This window comes from Erinaceus europaeus, chromosome 12 (assembly GCF_950295315.1).
Source record: "Erinaceus europaeus chromosome 12, mEriEur2.1, whole genome shotgun sequence".
Classification (NCBI taxonomy): domain Eukaryota; kingdom Metazoa; phylum Chordata; class Mammalia; order Eulipotyphla; family Erinaceidae; genus Erinaceus; species Erinaceus europaeus.
In genome coordinates, this window is record NC_080173.1 from 3,784,851 (window position 1) to 3,801,626 (window position 16,776).

The 16,776-nt window shown below is 42.5% G+C and overlaps 1 protein-coding gene across 6 annotated transcripts in view; it reads left to right on the forward strand.

Annotated features, from left to right (window-relative positions):
• HELZ (helicase with zinc finger) overlaps positions 1-16,776 on the forward strand; it is a 166,245-nt gene that overhangs the window by 119,053 nt on the left and 30,416 nt on the right. For all 6 annotated transcript variants that reach the window (XM_060202610.1, XM_060202607.1, XM_060202609.1 and 3 more), the window contains 5 exons: positions 1,099-1,150; positions 1,882-2,072; positions 3,661-3,868; positions 12,061-12,140; positions 15,850-16,432. In XM_060202610.1, coding sequence (XP_060058593.1) covers positions 1,099-1,150; positions 1,882-2,072; positions 3,661-3,868; positions 12,061-12,140; positions 15,850-16,432 — 1,114 coding nt within the window. The remainder of the gene's footprint in view (positions 1-1,098; positions 1,151-1,881; positions 2,073-3,660; positions 3,869-12,060; positions 12,141-15,849; positions 16,433-16,776) is intronic.

The following is a 16,776-nucleotide window of genomic DNA, read 5'->3' on the forward strand; positions in this document are numbered from 1 at the left end:
GCTTCCTGAAGTCATTCTAGTCCTGTTTTATTGCGATCCCAAGTGGTCTCCTTTGGTATTCCTAGTTGACCTGGGAGAGGAGAGGAGAGAAACACAGCTGCTGCTGGTCCGTAGCCCCGCCTCCAGAGGTCTAGCCTGCTTCTTCCTGCTTCTTCTTTTTGTGTGCACTGTCTCCCCTCCACTGAGGTCCAAGCTCTGTCCATGGAGTCTCCATCCCCAAATATAACGTACAAATAATAAATGTGTGTGTCTAGCCTAAGTTGTATAATGCTATATAGTGTCTTTGTGTATTAACACTTGCCAATGGAAAGAGAAAAAAAAAAAATGTAGACTCTAGAAATTCAGAACCATTGTCTTTTCAGATTGACTTCGCCCCAGTTTTCTCATTTTGAATGGTAAACTTACTGTCGTTTTATGACTCTGCCATGTTTTAGTTAATAAGTTCTCCACTGATGAATGCTCAGCTTGTGAACATTTATCACATGTGCAACGATCTTGTAGCGAATATCTGCGTACATTACATTCCCACCGTTTCTGGATAAATTCCTGGACAAGTCTGTCAGGTTAAAGAACATTGGTGTATCCTTGACACTTCTGCAGTGTCATCACTCACTTGCTGTCTGGAATGTGTTTACATTCTTGTCAGCATGTTGTGGCAGTGTCTCTGCGTGCTCCTTCAGCAGATCTTGCACTTTAATGTGCTATCAACCGTGGGCTAAATATGGAGAATCCCAAATTGGGTTATTGTAAATGTTCTCATACTCAAGAAATGAAGACTGATAGTTCCCTGAAAAGCAGTTTTACCATTTGTCATGAAACTGCAAATGTGTAGAATTTAGATTTCAGCTCTATTGATCACACAGCGACTGATAGGTTGGATACACTTACTGTGAAGCCTGCGTCGCGACCTCAAGTATAGAGGAAGCTTGCTCAAAGCGGTCTAGTGGGTACTAATTGTAGACTCGGTCTATAAATTTTAATTGTTGGTGTGTAATGTTGGATTTGCATAGGATTACAAAAGTGATTATAATACTGACATGTTTAAGTAATTATATAATTGTGTTTTTTTTTTTTTTTCCTTTCTTTCTTTCTGTAAAGGGAAAAAACCTCCATCATACTCAAAATGATCATTTCCAGACTGATGGGATTGGTGAGTGAGAAATTCGCTGTGTGAAAAGTTGCTTTTGTGATATAGAAGATTCACCCCCAGTGTCACTAGCATGAGGAAGAGGGACGTGTTCACAGGCACTTTGCACTCGCTCCGCCAGAGCAGCAGAGTCGGCCTTGAGAACGCCTTCACAGCATCTGCTGGGAGGTGGTGCTGGTGCTGGAGGTGCCAGAATGCGTACCCTGAGGGGACCCATGCTCACCTTCTGGCAACATACACACAACATACATATGAGCGCTACCGTTAGGCCATGCAGATTTTAAGATACAGTTTATTATGGTGATTTTAAATGTTGCAGGATTATGCCTTTGAAATAATAATTGTTTGGATTTCATAGTATGTGCTACAATATAATTGCAGGCCAGAGCTGTGTTCTGTAGAAATATGTGTGTATTTTCTAGTCTCAAAAGATTGTTTCCTGAGAGCAAACATGTGCTTAATTTTATCTCTTGAAAAACACATCTCCATCTCTTAGACGAGATTTAAAATCATACTGGCTTCTAAAAAGAACACGTGTTTCAAGCTGATTTCAGGCAGCATTGTAAAATGGCTACTTCTCTTTTAATGTGCTTTGCTCTTCCACACTGATATTTCTTTGATTATAAGATGCCTCATGGTAAGTGTAAGAAGTATGTCTCAGTGTTGGAGAATTTATTTTTGTCTGAATGGATTGATAGAGTTGCTCCAGTGAGTTCTTACTGTTTGCTTTCCAGTTCCACCCAGCCCTTCCGTGCTGATCGGCAGCCCTATCCGAGCGTATACTCCTCCACCCCCTCTTGGACCTCACCCGAATCTGGGGAAGTCTCCAAGCCCTGTTCAAAGACTAGACCCCCACACTGGGACGAGTATTCTTTATGTTCCTGCTGTCTATGGAGGGAATGTGGTTATGTCGGTGCCTTTACCTGTAAGTGGATGTGGGGAGACTTTGTTGTGTCAAGCTGGCTTCAGTAAATCAGTGGCTAGATAGTACAAACACTATTCTGCCAATCTCTTGGCATTTTTTAAGTCTTTCAGAGCCATTAAAGCTTCCTTCAAAGTAGTTCTTAACCTCTAATCGTCAAATTCTCAAGTGATCAGAAAATGTGAATTTTTGGTAACTGTGTTTCTACATTATCAATAATTATTGGAGAAGTCTGCACATGGATGTTTTGACTTAAAAGCTTTTGTATTTTAAAATATTTTTACTGGAAAAAATTAGACTGAAAATTATAGACGGAACTACTAAGTTGGGTTTCTTGTTCTATAAAGTGATATTTTTATCTTTTTTTTATTCATGTATTCACTAACACATGAATACTAATATAACCTAAGAAATATAGCGCTTTACAGGAGACAAAGGAAAAGGCTTGAATCAGTGTAGATATTTCTGGATCTAAAATTTACCTGAGAAATTCTGTGCCGTATGAACTCTTACTGGTACTTAGAAACGTTAAGTCCTTTGTAAGACTCGAGGGTTTTTTCAAATTAAAATTACTCTCGTGTACCGTTGGTTTACAGTATTATGTAAAATTCAGGAGTACACCTTCTTGTGTGTATCAGCCTCACCATGCCCTCCACCCAAGGTCACCAAGGACCAAAGAATGATTTGCTTATTCATTAACATTGGACTATCTATTTTCACAGTTGAGACTTATTTTTATTTTTTTGTCTTTTACTTATTGAATAAAGACAGCCAGAAATTGAGAGGGAAGGAGTGATAGAGAGAAGCGCTGCTTCACTACTCTCAGAGCTTTCCCTTAGCAGGTGGGGACTGGGGCCTCGAACCCAGGTTCTTGAGCATTGTAACATGTGCGTTCAACTGGGTGTGCCACCACCTGGTCCCTATAGTTGAGACTTCTTAAGACAAAACACTCTAATTCCTCCCAGCCTCCACCCCCCCATTATTACTATTACTTTTTTAAAGGTCATCTCTGGAACTTCACTAGTTTAGGATTTGGGTTCCTGTCTCCCCCAGACAAGACAGATGTGGGGGTGTGGGGAGTGACAGCACCGAAGCCTCCTTCAGTGCAGTGAAGGCTGGGCTCACAGCTGGGTCACACACACACTCACCAAAGCAGCTCACTATTCCATGTGAGCCACTTTGCAACGTCCATCTTCTCTTCTTCAGCCCATTAAACCGTGTGACCACAAAGTTAGGACTGGAAAAGATCCTTTTTATATATGCATGGTGATATAAGTGACTCAAGACTTTCAAATACTTAATTCTTCCAGGAATACCAATTTTAGGCTTTCAGTTTCTTCCTGACCTGAGCAGTGGTCAGTTTTCAGGGAACCATGCTTTTGATTTGTTCAGACATGGTAGCAATCCTATCAGATTATTGTTAGTATCGACCTTGTAGTTTGTTAATACTGCCTTTGTAGTTCCTTTCTGGATATAATCAGTGTCTCCTATGTTTACTTTTGCCCTAATCAATAGCCCTGTAGTAAATTGTCTTCCAAAATGAACTTTATAAAAGAGTAATATAATTACTTTCTTTCTTGTGGAAACCTAGGTACCATGGACAGGATACCAGGGTAGGTTTGCAGTTGATCCGAGAATAATTACACATCAGGCAGCGATGGCCTACAATATGAACCTGTTGCAGACACATGGACGGGCGTCTCCTGCACCTTACGGCCTTGGGCACCACCCACCTGTTAGCATAGGGCAAGCACAGCACCAGCTTCAGGAAAAGGAACTACATGAACAAAGTCGAAATGGTGAGCTGCTTTTTCTTTTTCTTTTATTTTTTTAAATTTTTTATTTAAGAAAGGATTAGTGAACAAAAACATAAGGTAGGAGGGGTACAACTCCACACAATTCCCACCACCCAATCCCCATAACCCACCCCCTCCCATGGTAGCTTTCCCATTCTCTATCCCTCTGGGAGCATGGACCCAGGGTCATTGTGGGTTGCAGAAGGTAGAAGGTCTGGCTTCTGTAATTGCTTCCCCGCTGAACATGGGCGTTGACTGGTCGGTCCATATGGTGAGCTGCTTTTTCATATTGCTAAAATGAGGGCACACCCGTTTTCCTTTCAGAGATGTATTTATTAATAGGAGAGGGAGGGAACCAGAGCATCACCCTGGCACAAATGATGCTGTAGATTGAACTTGGTACCTCATGCTCAAGGGTTCACCACCTGTGCCACCTCTCTGTCAGCAGAGATGCACCAACTGTATCAATGTAGAAAGCTATTTAAAAAATATTTATCGATTAGAAACAGCGAGAAGTTGATACGGAAGGGGAGGAGAGAGGGAGAAAGACAGACACCTGCAGTACCGCTTTCCTGCTTGTGAAACTTACCCCTGCAGGTGGCGGGGGGGGGGACTGGGGACTTGAACCCAGGGCTTTGCACATTGTAACACCTGGCCCCTAAAGTTCTTTGATAGTATGACTGTTACTTTGTTCATGGATTATAGACCTCTTTGAGGAAGAATCTGATATAAAACTAACGTCTTTCTCCAGACGCTGCAAATATGCACACAAAAAGTTCATATGTGCTGTGCCACTCACAATTGTTACTGTCGATTAACGGAGGCGGGATATTCTTTCCCATCATTTGTTGATCAAAAAAGTTTGTATGTATTAATAAAAATGTCATATTTGAAAAATAAGTTTACTTTCTAAAAGTATAAATTTATTATATATAAAGTAATGCTCAAGTGGTCCGGGAGGTGGCGCAGTGATAAGGCTTTGGACTCTTAAGCATGAGGTCCCGAGTTCAATTCCTGGCAGCACATGTACCAGAGTGATGTCTGGTTCCTTCTCTCTCCTATCTTTCTCATAAAATAAAAATAAAAAAAATAAATAACTCAATAAACCTGTTTTTAAAATATAAGGTAACTTTCCCATGTTTATACTTATTTTTAATTTATTTTATTTGTTTTAATTTTATTATATAGAAACAGAAAGGAATCAAGAGGGAAAGAGGGTTGGGGCTGTCGGTAGTGCATCTAGTTATGTTCATGGGTCACCATACACAAGGACCTGGGTTCAAAGACCCTGGTTCCCACCTGCAGGAGGAAGGCTTCACAAGCAGTAAAGCAGAACTGCTTCTTCTTCTCTCTCCTCCCCTCTGTCCTTCCCCCTCCCTCTCCATCACCTTTCTCTCTCAATCTCTGTCCTAGCAAATAAAATAAATACCATGGTCCAGGAGGTGGCACAGTGGCTAAGGCACTAGATTCTCAAGCATGAGGTCCCAAGTTCGATCCCTGGCAGCACATGTACCAGTGATGGCTGGTTCTTTCTCTCTTCCTAGCTTTCTCATAAAAAAAAAAAAAAGACAAAATAAATACCTGTCAATGATGTATGTTACCACACCACACCTGCCACTAAAGTTCCAATCTTCCTTCACCAAAGCCCAATGAACCCTTTTTCCTTTTGTGACCTCTCTTCCCCCTTTGCTGACTTCAGTTTTGTAGTTAAAATCTAAGAGTTTGTTTTCCTTTGACTTTATTCCCTGGCTTTGTTTTCCACAAATGAGAGCCATTCTTCATTTGGTTTGCTTAGCATGACCTTGGCTCTTCAGCTTCATCCAGATGGTCGCGTAGGCAAGAAGGCCTCATCTTTTCTTGAAGCTGAGAAGTGTCCCAGTGCGCCTCCACACCGAGTCCCCACTCAGTCTCCTGGTACTGTGCCCTTGTTTGGTTTCCGCCTCTTGGCGGAATATCTTCTATTTTCAAAAGGAAAATAGAAGATATTTATAGCAGGTGTTTTTGCGTTCTGTGGAGAGGAATTGCCAGGTCATACGCTAGTTCTCTTTTCAGAATCCATTATTTTTTTAAGTGTGTCATTTGATGCATTTTGACAAGTATACAGAGTTGTTACCTCTCTCCGGTATCAAGGTACAGGGTCTTTGTATTATCTTTAAAAAGTTCCCTACACCTCTCTTCCTCAGTCTCCTCCTCCGGGCACCAGCCTCAGGAAGTCTGGCTTTTCTCCCTACACTGTATCTAGTGTGTCATTTAAATGTAATTATAAAGTATTTTGTTCTATTGTGGTAGTTGTGTTTACTTTCTTACTCATTTGGCTTCATTCACTTAGTTTAATGTTTTTGAGTTTCGCCGCTTCTTCTAGCGTTTGCCCTTCTTCCGTAGCCAGTCAACAGCGTCAGGTTGAGCCTGATGTCAAGTTTCGAGACCTCCTTTGAATCTGGAGAGGTGGCAGTCGTTGACTATGTGGGTCATAGTCTGTCTGGAGCCACAGGGGCAGTTCGGGTCATCTCTGGCTCCCCAGTGATGGAACATAGCGGCGCACCGGCCATGGCCTGTTCGATAGCGATTGAGGAGGGCCCAATCATAACGTGCTAGGTCAAAGCCGGGTTGACGCTTGCAGGGGTCTGTGATGAGGTGTTTGTTCTTTACCTCAGCTGACTGCCAACTCTGTTTCCAAGAGACTGGAACAGAAAAGTTCAGTGTAGGCGTAGGGGACCAGATTGGATGACAAGACGTCAAGCATTGGACAGGGTGGGCGAAGATCTCCGCGTATATTGGCAGGTCCGGTCGAGTGTAGACGTGGGAAATGAACTTAGATGATGCCGCATCCCGACGAATATCTGGCAGGGCGATGTTGCTAAGAACTGGCAGCCATGGAACCGGGGTGGAACGGATGGTTCCAGAAATGATCCTCATGGAGGAATATAATTTGGAATCGACCAAGTGGACATGGGGGCTACGGAACCATCCTGGGGCACAGTACTCTGCAGTGGAATAGCATAATGCCAGAGAGGATGATCGTAGTGTGGAAGCACTCGCGCCCCATGAGGAGCTGGCCAGTCTTGCAATGATGTTATTCCTCGCGCCCACTTTTGCTGCAGTTTTTATGAGATGTTTGTGAAATGACAGAGAGCGATCGAGAGTAACGCCAAGATAGACTGGCTGGGCTTCATGCCGGATTCTCGTATCGTCAAGCTGCACATTAAGCTCACGCGAGGCCGAGGCATGGTGTAGATGGAAAACAGATGATACCGTTTTTGCAGTGCTAGGGATTAGTCGCCATTTTTTTACAGTAATCAGATATCAGAGACATGTCTTTCGTGAGTGTTTCCTCGAGGATGTCAAACTTGGATGCCTGAGTTGCACAGCAGATGTCATCGGCGTAGATGAACTTCCTTGAAGAAGTTTCTGGAAGGTCATTGATGTCAATATTAAACAGCGTAGGAGCCAGAACAGAGCCCTGGGGGAGACCACTTGAGACAAGTCTCCATCTGCTAGACTTGTCACCCAGATGCACCCGGAATCTTCTGTTTTGGAGAAGAAACGATATAGTGTTGGCCACCCATGGAGGCAGGCATCTTGAGATCTTGACTAGGAGACCACGGTGCCAGACCGTATCATAGGCTGCTGTGAGATCAACAAAGACAGCACCCGTCTTTAAATTCTTCTGGAATCCATTTTCAATGTAAGTTGAGAGGGCCAGGACTTGTTTGCAGGAAGATCTTCCTGGGCGGAAACCAGCTTGGGCGGGTGATAGGAATTTCTCTGTAAGAGGAGAAATACTAGTTTCGCTAATATAGTCTGTGAGATGTTTGTTCTATTCTACTATGAATAATTAATGCTTTACATGGGGTGTGCTGCAGTGTTTGGTTTTTTTTTTTTTTTTTTTGTCTGTTGATGCTTACTTGAGTTATTTCTAATCTTAGCTCTCATGAATAAAGCTGTTTTGAACATATATGTGAGCATATGTTTTCATTTCTCGTGTGAAATGCTGAGTGAGATTACTGAGCATATTGTAAATGCATCTTAGACTTCATTCATTCATTAAAATCAGAGAGGAGAGAAAACTTCACTCTGGCACATGCAATGCCAGGGATCAGACTCAGGACCTCTTACTTCAGAGTCTAATGGACGACTACATATTACAGTTGACAAGAAGCTCCATATTGTCTCCAAAGTGGTTAGAAATATTTGTCACTTCTACTAGTAATATATTCTCACCAGCACTTGGGTGTCAGTCTTTTTTTTTAATCTGAGAATATCACTTTTTTTGCTCTTTAACCAGAGCACTGCTCAGCTCTGACTTATGCTGGTGCGGGAGATTGGACCTGGTGCCTCGGAGCCTCACATGTGAACACTGTCTAGATATAAACACCAGAGCACTGCACTGCAACTCTGGTTTATGGTGGTGCGGGAGGCTGAACCTGGGACTTTGGAGCCTCAGGCACGAGAGTCCATTTGCATAACCAGTATGTTTTTGTTTGTTTTAAATTACTAGGCACTGATCTTTTAAATAAGATTTATTGATTAATTAGGGGGAGGTGGTGAGTAAGAGATGAGGGAACTGCTCAGCTCTGACTTTTGCTGGTGCCTGGAACTCACCGTGGCTTAGGCAGGGAAGTCTGTGCTGCTGCCCTCGTGCCATCTCCCCAGTCCTCTTGGCATTTTCTCAGACATTTTCTGTCACTAATTACTACTGAAATTCCATCTGGGTAAGACAGTATACTTTGTTTGACTTGAATTCTTTTTTTTTTTTTTTAAGCTTTATTTACTGGATAGAGACAGCCCAGAAATCGAGAGAGGGGGGGTGATAGAGAAGGAGAGAGACACCCACAGCACAGCTTCACCACTTGCAAAGCTCCCCCCTGTAGGTGGAGACTGGGGGCTCGAACCCAGGTCCTTGCACATTGTAACGTGAGCTCAACCCAGGTGCACCACTACCCGGTCCCTTGATTTGAATTCTTTGAGCTGTTTTGAGATTTTCTTTTTGGCCCAGGATGTGGTCTGTCTTTGTAAATGTTCCATGTGTACAGAGGAGACGCTTTATACATGTTTTCAAGGTTACATTGGTGGATAAGGCTCTTCAGATTGGCTATATTCTGTCTCCTTTGAGAGGAATTTTGAATTCTCCAAACATAATCAGTATTTGTCCATTTTTCCTTTATGTTTTGCCTGATGAATTTAAAAACATTTTAGTAGGTACATAAACAACTAGGGTTATGTGTTTTTGATTAGTGAGTTACCAGTTTGGAAGGACATTCAGTATTCCTGCTCTCAGTACTCCTCGCTCTCAAGTCTACTTGATTTATAACCACATCAGCTTTCTGTCTATTCATGTTAACATAGGAGGTGTGTGTGTGTGTGTGTGTGTGTGTGTGTGTGTGTGTGTGTGTGTGTGTGTGTGTGTGTGTGTCTTTATGATTCAAGTGCATTTCTTTCAGACAGCATGTAGCTGACTGTAAGGTTTTTGTTTTACTACCAAGATTACCACTAAGGGCTCAGTGCCTGCATGGCAAATCCACTACTTTTGGTGGCCAATTCTTGTTTCTTTTTTCTTTTTTCTTGTTTCTTCTTTGATAGTGACAGAGAGAAAGATACCTGCAGCACTGCTATACCACTTGCAAAACTTTCACCCTGTGTGCAGGGACTGGGGGCTGGATCCCAGGTCTGGTGCACTCAGCAAGATGCACCACTACCAGCCCAATTTCCCCCTTTTCTTCAGATTTCTTTTGATTTGTTGAGTGTATTTTGTGGCTTTACTGTATCTCCTTGTTGGCTTACTAGCTTACAGCTCTGTATTACTTTAGTATCTGCTTTAGGCCCTTATATTCTGCATTTTAACTTCTCACAGCCTTCTTTTCAATTTGTAGTTTGCCATTTTCTATATAGCAAAAAAGAGTTTTAGAGAATAAGAAAGTTAATACTTCTGCTAATCTTGTAATCTTTTTCCTCTTGTATCCATGTTTACATCTGATATTATTTTCCTTTCATCTGAATAACTTCCTTTGTAGTGCATTTCTGCTGTTGATAATGTCCCTTGTCATTTTTGTCTGAAATATATTTTAATATATTTTTGTAAAGCTTAGAATACTGGGCTGACAAGTTTGGTTTTTTTAAAATAAAGATAAATTTTAAATGCTTTAATTTTCTTTTATGGGAAAATCATTACTTGGAAACTGTGAGAGTTTTGAATGTTTATTTATTTATTTATTTTGAATATAGAGACAGAAATTGAAAGCAAAGGTGGCAGGGGAGAAAGGGTGAGGGGACCGACAGCCCTGCTTCACCACTTGTGAAGTTTCCTCCTTGCAGGTGGGGACCTGAGGCTTGAACCTGGGTCCTTGCACATTGTATGTAGTGTGTGTACTTAACCAGGTGCTAAATCTTTCTTCTTAAACGTCTGATGTGCTGCTACTTTTCATGCAGTGCGTTTCTATCTCAGTCATTGTTTCCATTCTGTCAAGTTCAGTGGTCAGGCTATTCATTGGCATGTTAATTCATTTTACAAAGTCATAGTCGCATTCTTTAAAGATCAGCTTCAAATGGGAATCCAAAACGAGAATATCCGGCAATTAATCCTCATAGATTTGAGATTTTCACCAGTGTGAGGTAGCAGGGGTTTTTCAGTTGCATTTGAATTCTTCTTTGTTAACCCCAGTGCTGCTCCCCTGTGGCTCATGGTGGTGCCATAGATTGAACCGGGGACCTCAGAGCCGCAGGCATGAAGTCTTTGGCGGAGCCATTATGCCACCTCCCTTGCTTATGACTCATTTTTCAACCTGAATTTTGCTCTCTCTGCTATTTATTCACTCTATGTAAGCACCTATTATATTTTTTCTTTTCGAGAAAAAATGTATTGACTTTCCATTGGTTGATAAGGCAGTGTTTTAACGGTACACATTTGTACGTCTTCATCATGTGCACTTTAAACATTTAAATACATTCGTCAGAATATATATTCAGTTTAGATTCCTTTGCTAAAGTGATCGACTCATTTGAATTTTTCTTTCACTACATTTGTAAATGACTAAAACAGTGAACCTTTATAGACAAAAGTCTCAAGCCTTTTTAAATGTCTACTTTAAGAAAATGAAGCTATGAATTCTGGATGTTGGGCAATTACCTTTAGAATTCTTTGATATTTTAAGTTTATTCTCTCATTAGGTCTTAACTCTAAAAATTTTTTTCATTTATGATTATCTTTATTTATTGGATAGAGACAGCCGGAAATCAAGAGGGAAGGGGGTGCTAGAGAGGGAGAGAGACAGAGAGACACCTGCAGCCCTGCTTCACCACTCGTAAAGCTTTCCCCCTGCAGGTGGGGACCAAGGCTCGAACCCAGGTCCTTGTGCATTGTAATACACACGCTCAACCAGGTGCACCACCACCCGGCCCCCAGGTCTTAACTTAAAAAATATATATATTGGAGGATTAATGGTTTACAGTCAACAGTAAAATATAGTAGTTAGTACATGTGTAACATTTCCCAGCTTTGCATGTAACAAAACAAGAGCAGGTCCTCTTCTGCCATCATGTTCCAGGACCTGGACCCCCCCCCCCCCCCAGTCTTTTCCTTTGGTGCAATATGCCAACTAATTTTCTTTCTTGAAGAGAAAGGGCAGTCCTGAATTTATTTTTTATTTTATTTATTTATTCCCTTTTGTTGCCCTTGTTGTTTTATTGTTGTAGTTATTATTGTTGTTGTCGTTGCTGGATAGGACAGAGAGAAATGGAGAGAGGAGGGGAAGACAGAGAGGAGGAGAGAAAGACAGACACCTGCAGACCTGCTTCACCGCCTGTGAAGCGACTCCCCTGCAGGTGGGGAAGTCCTGAATATTTAAGAAAACACAGACAGGCCATGAAAGATAGCATGCTGTGTATAAAAAGACTTATAAAAAGACTTTCATACCTGAGGCTTGCAAGTCCCAGGTTCAATCTCCTGTCCCTCCACAAGCTAGAACCTAGCAGTGCTCTGCTATCTCTCTGTGCATCTCTCTTTCTCTCTGTCTCTCTCATTACAATAAAACAAGTAAAGTTTTTTTTTTTTTAAAGAAAAAGTATAAGAAAGGCAGTAGGTTCTGATGATAAAATGGTGAAAATATTTCAAATATTCTATTTTATCTAATGTTGTGTAATCATGGGAAGTGTCATATCTGCTAGAGACAATTCATAAAAATCTAAAAATATTTTCTCAGGTAAAAGTGACACAAGTAATCCTGGACCTGAAATTAATAAGATTCGAACACCAGAGAAAAAGCCTACAGAATCAAAACAGGTACGCTGCTGGCCCAGAGTGAGCGCGGTGCTGACGGGTCTAGACGGCACCATCGTGCTGCGGTGCGCTCGAGACAAACAGCTGCCATGAACTTCACGCAGAGCTTTTGTGTCTGTTGCTTCACAAGGGTGAAAAGTCATGCTGTCTCCCCCCTTCCTTCCTTTGGCTGAACGATTACATTGACCAATGTGCTTTTCTAAACTTGTGTTATTTAGTGATAGACTAGCACTTACAGACATGCTGTAGTAAAGTAACACATGAACGCAAAACTCCGGATAACATTGAAAATTATCTCAGAGTGGAAAGAGCTGTTATTCCAGTGGAAGCATTCAGTTCTCCAGAGGAATAAAGGTTAATGTTAAGTCCCTCCCTCTCTGTTCTGCTCATAGCCACTGTATAAATCCTGAACACTGTCCATCTATTCATCTATTCTGTTTCTTTGCTTGTTAGGGGAAATAAAATCATTAGTTCAGTTACTGCCCCTAGAAACCATTCTTCTAATCTCAGGGGACCAGTGGGGTTCCTCTGAATTTCTCCTACATCTACCTAGCTCACTTTGCCCCATTTCCAAGCAGTTCTTTTTAATGCTTCCACCTTCGGTTATTCTGTGAGCAGGTGGTGACCTTACCTCTGACTGACATCATCAGGAGTTTGCTCTGCTAATGTAAAAGCTCGAGCGTGTGGCTTCATGGCACTTGCTGTATCCTTGACTATTCCTACTATGTCCTACTTCCTTATCAGTAGTCTCAGAAGAGTTCCCATTGGCGTTAACCTTTTGTCTTCTAGTCACCTCACAGACCTTGTCCCTGTCTAGCTCCTAGTTCCCTTTCCTCTGAAGTCAATTGATAGGTAGATTGTGGTTTTTTTCCCTTTTGTTGCCCTTTTTTTTTTTTATTGTTGTTGTAGTAGTTATTGTTGTTGTTGATGTCGTCATTGTTGGATAGGACAGAAAGAAATGGAGAGAGGAGGGGAAGACAGAGGGGGAGAGAAAGACAGACACCTGCAGACCTGCTTCACCGTCTGTGAAGTGACTCCCCTGCAAGGTGGGGAGCCGAGGGCTTGAACCGGGATCCTTATGCCGGTCCTTGTGCTTAACCCGCTGCGCTAGCACCCGACTCCCAGTAGACTGTGTTTTAAAGTGCGGCTTCCTTTGCTCTTCATGTTCTTTATAGCTAATACCAAATTTTTCCTTCCTGCCTCATCGAGATCTCTCTTTTATTTCTTCCAGAGCTTTCTCTGGAGCTTCATACCTGCATGGTTCCACTCTTTCCAGTGGGCCTGTTTGTTGTGTCTCTCCCCCCCATCTTCTCTTTCATAGAAGGTGAACACCAGAAGGAGGAGAGACATACCCCACAGCACCATCCCACTGCTTGTGAAGCTACCTGTTTGCGAGATGTTCCCACGTGGTAGCTGGGGCTTGGGCCTGCATCTTGGTGCATAGTAAAATGAGGGCTTTACCCGGTGAACTAGCTTCTGGCCTCCTCTGCCTCATCTTTTAGTTGCCTTTTAACCTATGTATTCTAATATTAGGTCTTCACATTTCACTGAAATTATTAAACCTCAGATTCTGAAATATTCAAAAAGTATTGCGAATACTTGGAAAGACTGTGTTGGAGTTGTCATTCTTATTATTTCTTTTCCTAGGGGATATATGTATGTGTATCGCCAATAAAAACTTTATTGGCCACATTTAACAGCAGTCTTTTTGAAGTAGTGAGTCAAGAGTGTAGATATTTGGGTTATGTCTGGTAGATCGTGACCCCTGGTTGCAGTTAACTCAGTCACCACAGGTACCTCAGCTTGAGTTCAGAAACACACTGCTTGTTCTGTGTCTTTAGGGTGGTCAGCTTCATGTCTAAACAGGAGAACCTTTGCTGAGATCAGTGACTTTGCCTCTCGGTGACTGTCTCCGCTGGAACTTGGGAAGCAGCTGATGTAGCAGAATAGCCCATTGAGCGACTGAGCTGAACATGAGACTTTGTCCCTAGTTACACTTTATGTCTGTCTGACAACTCGCGGCCAAACTTGCTTTTCAGGAGAATGGTCTCACCTCTCTAGTCGGCATGACCTCGACAGCAGGTGGCGAAGTGCTCACCTGGATACTGAGCCGCTTTGCCCCGGGCCTGGCCCAGGTCTGAGGCTGCCCTGCCACTCTGGTGGACGGTTTGCTGTGGCAGTCTCTTTGACTCTTTCTTTCTGCCTCACTATCTGTCTCTGTCAGTTAAAAAAAAAACCATTCCAGAACAGTGGAGCCTTGGCAACTACAGAAATAAATATATAAGCGAATGAATGAATCAGTAAAGGCAGGGCAGCTTACCACAGTCTACAGGATTGAAAATGTTTGTATTCAGTATTGAATCATTCTGAATTTTGTGTCATTGAAAGTCTTGTGGTTTCGTCTGATGTCAAGAGGAAAACATTAATTGTAAACAAGTGAAATTATAACTCTGTACAAAACCTCTTTTTTTTTTTTTAATACAAAACCTCTTATGCTTCCTAATTCTGCCCTATCTTTTCATCTTCATTTAGAATGTCTTTCCCTACCTAGAAGGTTCTGGTTCCTTTTGAAAGATTCAACTCCATAAGGATCCCGGTTTGAGCCCCCGGCTCCCCACCTGCAGGGGGTCGCTTCACAGGCGATAAAGCAGGTCTGCAGGTGTCTGTCTTTCTCTCCCCCTGTCTTCCCCTCCTCTCTCCATTTCTCTCTGTCCTATCCAACAATGACAGCATCAATAACAACAACAATAAAACAAGGGCAAAAAAAAAAAAAAGGAATAAAATAAATAAATTTAAAAAAGAAAGATTCAACTCAGTAGCCGTAACTTAGAATCTCACATCACATTCTCTTCCAGCACCTCTAATTCTGTGTTCAGGTGTTGGTATCCTCTACTGAACCCTAAGTTAAGACTTAGCGAACTTTCTGCCAAAGGCCAACGGATACTCAGTCTTCAGAACTTTTGGGCCTTAATGGCCTGCTGCAACCACTCATCTCTGCCATGGGATTAAGAACATGGCTCTAAACTATATGTAAATGAATGGGTGTGACTGTTCCAATAGTTTTGCTTACAATAGTCTGCTGATGTGATAGCTGTAGTTTATTGATCCCTACTCTAAGCTTTTGAGAATACACACTTAAGTCTTCTTTTTTGTTCTTCTAATCTCTAGTGTCAGACACAGTGCCCTTGCTAGACCTTCAGATATTTGTTGAAAGAATAAATGTTAATTCCTAGCAGTGAAAAGTGACCAAAAATGGGTAGTTCTTTATTCACTTCCAAGTTGTATAAATTGAGACAGTGTTTCTATTAGTAATACAGACATCTTTAGGGGAAAGTGATATATAAAAACAATAAAACAAGAAGGAAGGAACACATTTTAGTGATTTGTATTAGAAGAAATAAATAGCTCTTTCCAAGGAAAAAGTGTGAAATTAAAAATAAGGCTTTTTAAAGAAATTAAAGTGGATTTGTAATATTAGTCTACTTATGACTCAAATTTAACATGGTGTTTTCTTCCCATCTTATTTCCTCTAGTTTGGAAAATACTGATTCCCTCAGCTGACTATCAGAATGTGATTGATTATATAACATGCCCCACACTCCTGCTGTAGCTGATAAGAATGTATACAACGCCCTTTAAGCGTGTTAGGAGCGGGGTAAAGTACAGTGTCACTGCTTTCTGCAGTTAAGACCTTCTTATTTCTTTTTTCTAGGTTGATTTGGAATCAAATCCACCGAACAGAAGTCCCGAATCACGTCCCAGTGTTATTTACCCCAATACCAAATTTCATCGCAAAGATAATCTCAACCCAAGGCACCTCAGTCTCCCTCTTCCGGCCCCCCACGCCCAGTACGCGATCCCTAGCCGGCATTTCCCCCCTCTCCCCCAGCTCCCCAGGCCACCGTTCCCAGTCCCGCAGCAGCACACTCTGTTAAGTCAACCGCAGCAGCACACTTTGCCTGAGCAGCCCAATCAAATGCCGCCCCAGCCGAGTCAGGTAGCCCAGCCGCAGCAGCAGCAGCCGCCGAATCAGCTGGCCCAGCAGCCACCGCCTCAACTTTCTCCTGCCTATCAGGCAGGACCCGGCGGCGCTTTTTTTAACCACGCAGTCTCTCATCGACCGCAGTCCCCTCCTGCACAGACTGTGCTTCCTGAGCAGCACCCCCCCATGCTGCAGGAAGGACACGGACACAGTCCTCTGCGAGCCGTCGCGCAGCCTGGCCACATCCTTCCTGCGCACCTGAATAACTTCGCTGATGAGAGCCCTGCAGGGCTGCCGGTGGGGGAGGTTCTGGGTAAGCGCACCTCTCACCTCTCACCTGTCACCTCTCACCAGCTGAGACAGGTTGGCAAGTTCAGAGGTCACTTAGCTGGAACCACTTACTTAATGTTGATCTGGGTCGGGATAGACTTGTTTTTTGAAGTGATACCAGTACAGACCAATGACTTAGTCTGATGGCCCCGGTTTGGTTTCAGATGCAACCCCATGTCAGTCGCACACTTACTGCTCAGTAACATTTCTGTTACTGAGAAACTGAGCCGTTTAGAGACATTTACTTTCTCTGAAACTCCTTTCAGCTGTGTCTTTGTTGAGAAAATCTGGTAGTAAAAACAAGACTTAACTTCAGACCCCACAAGC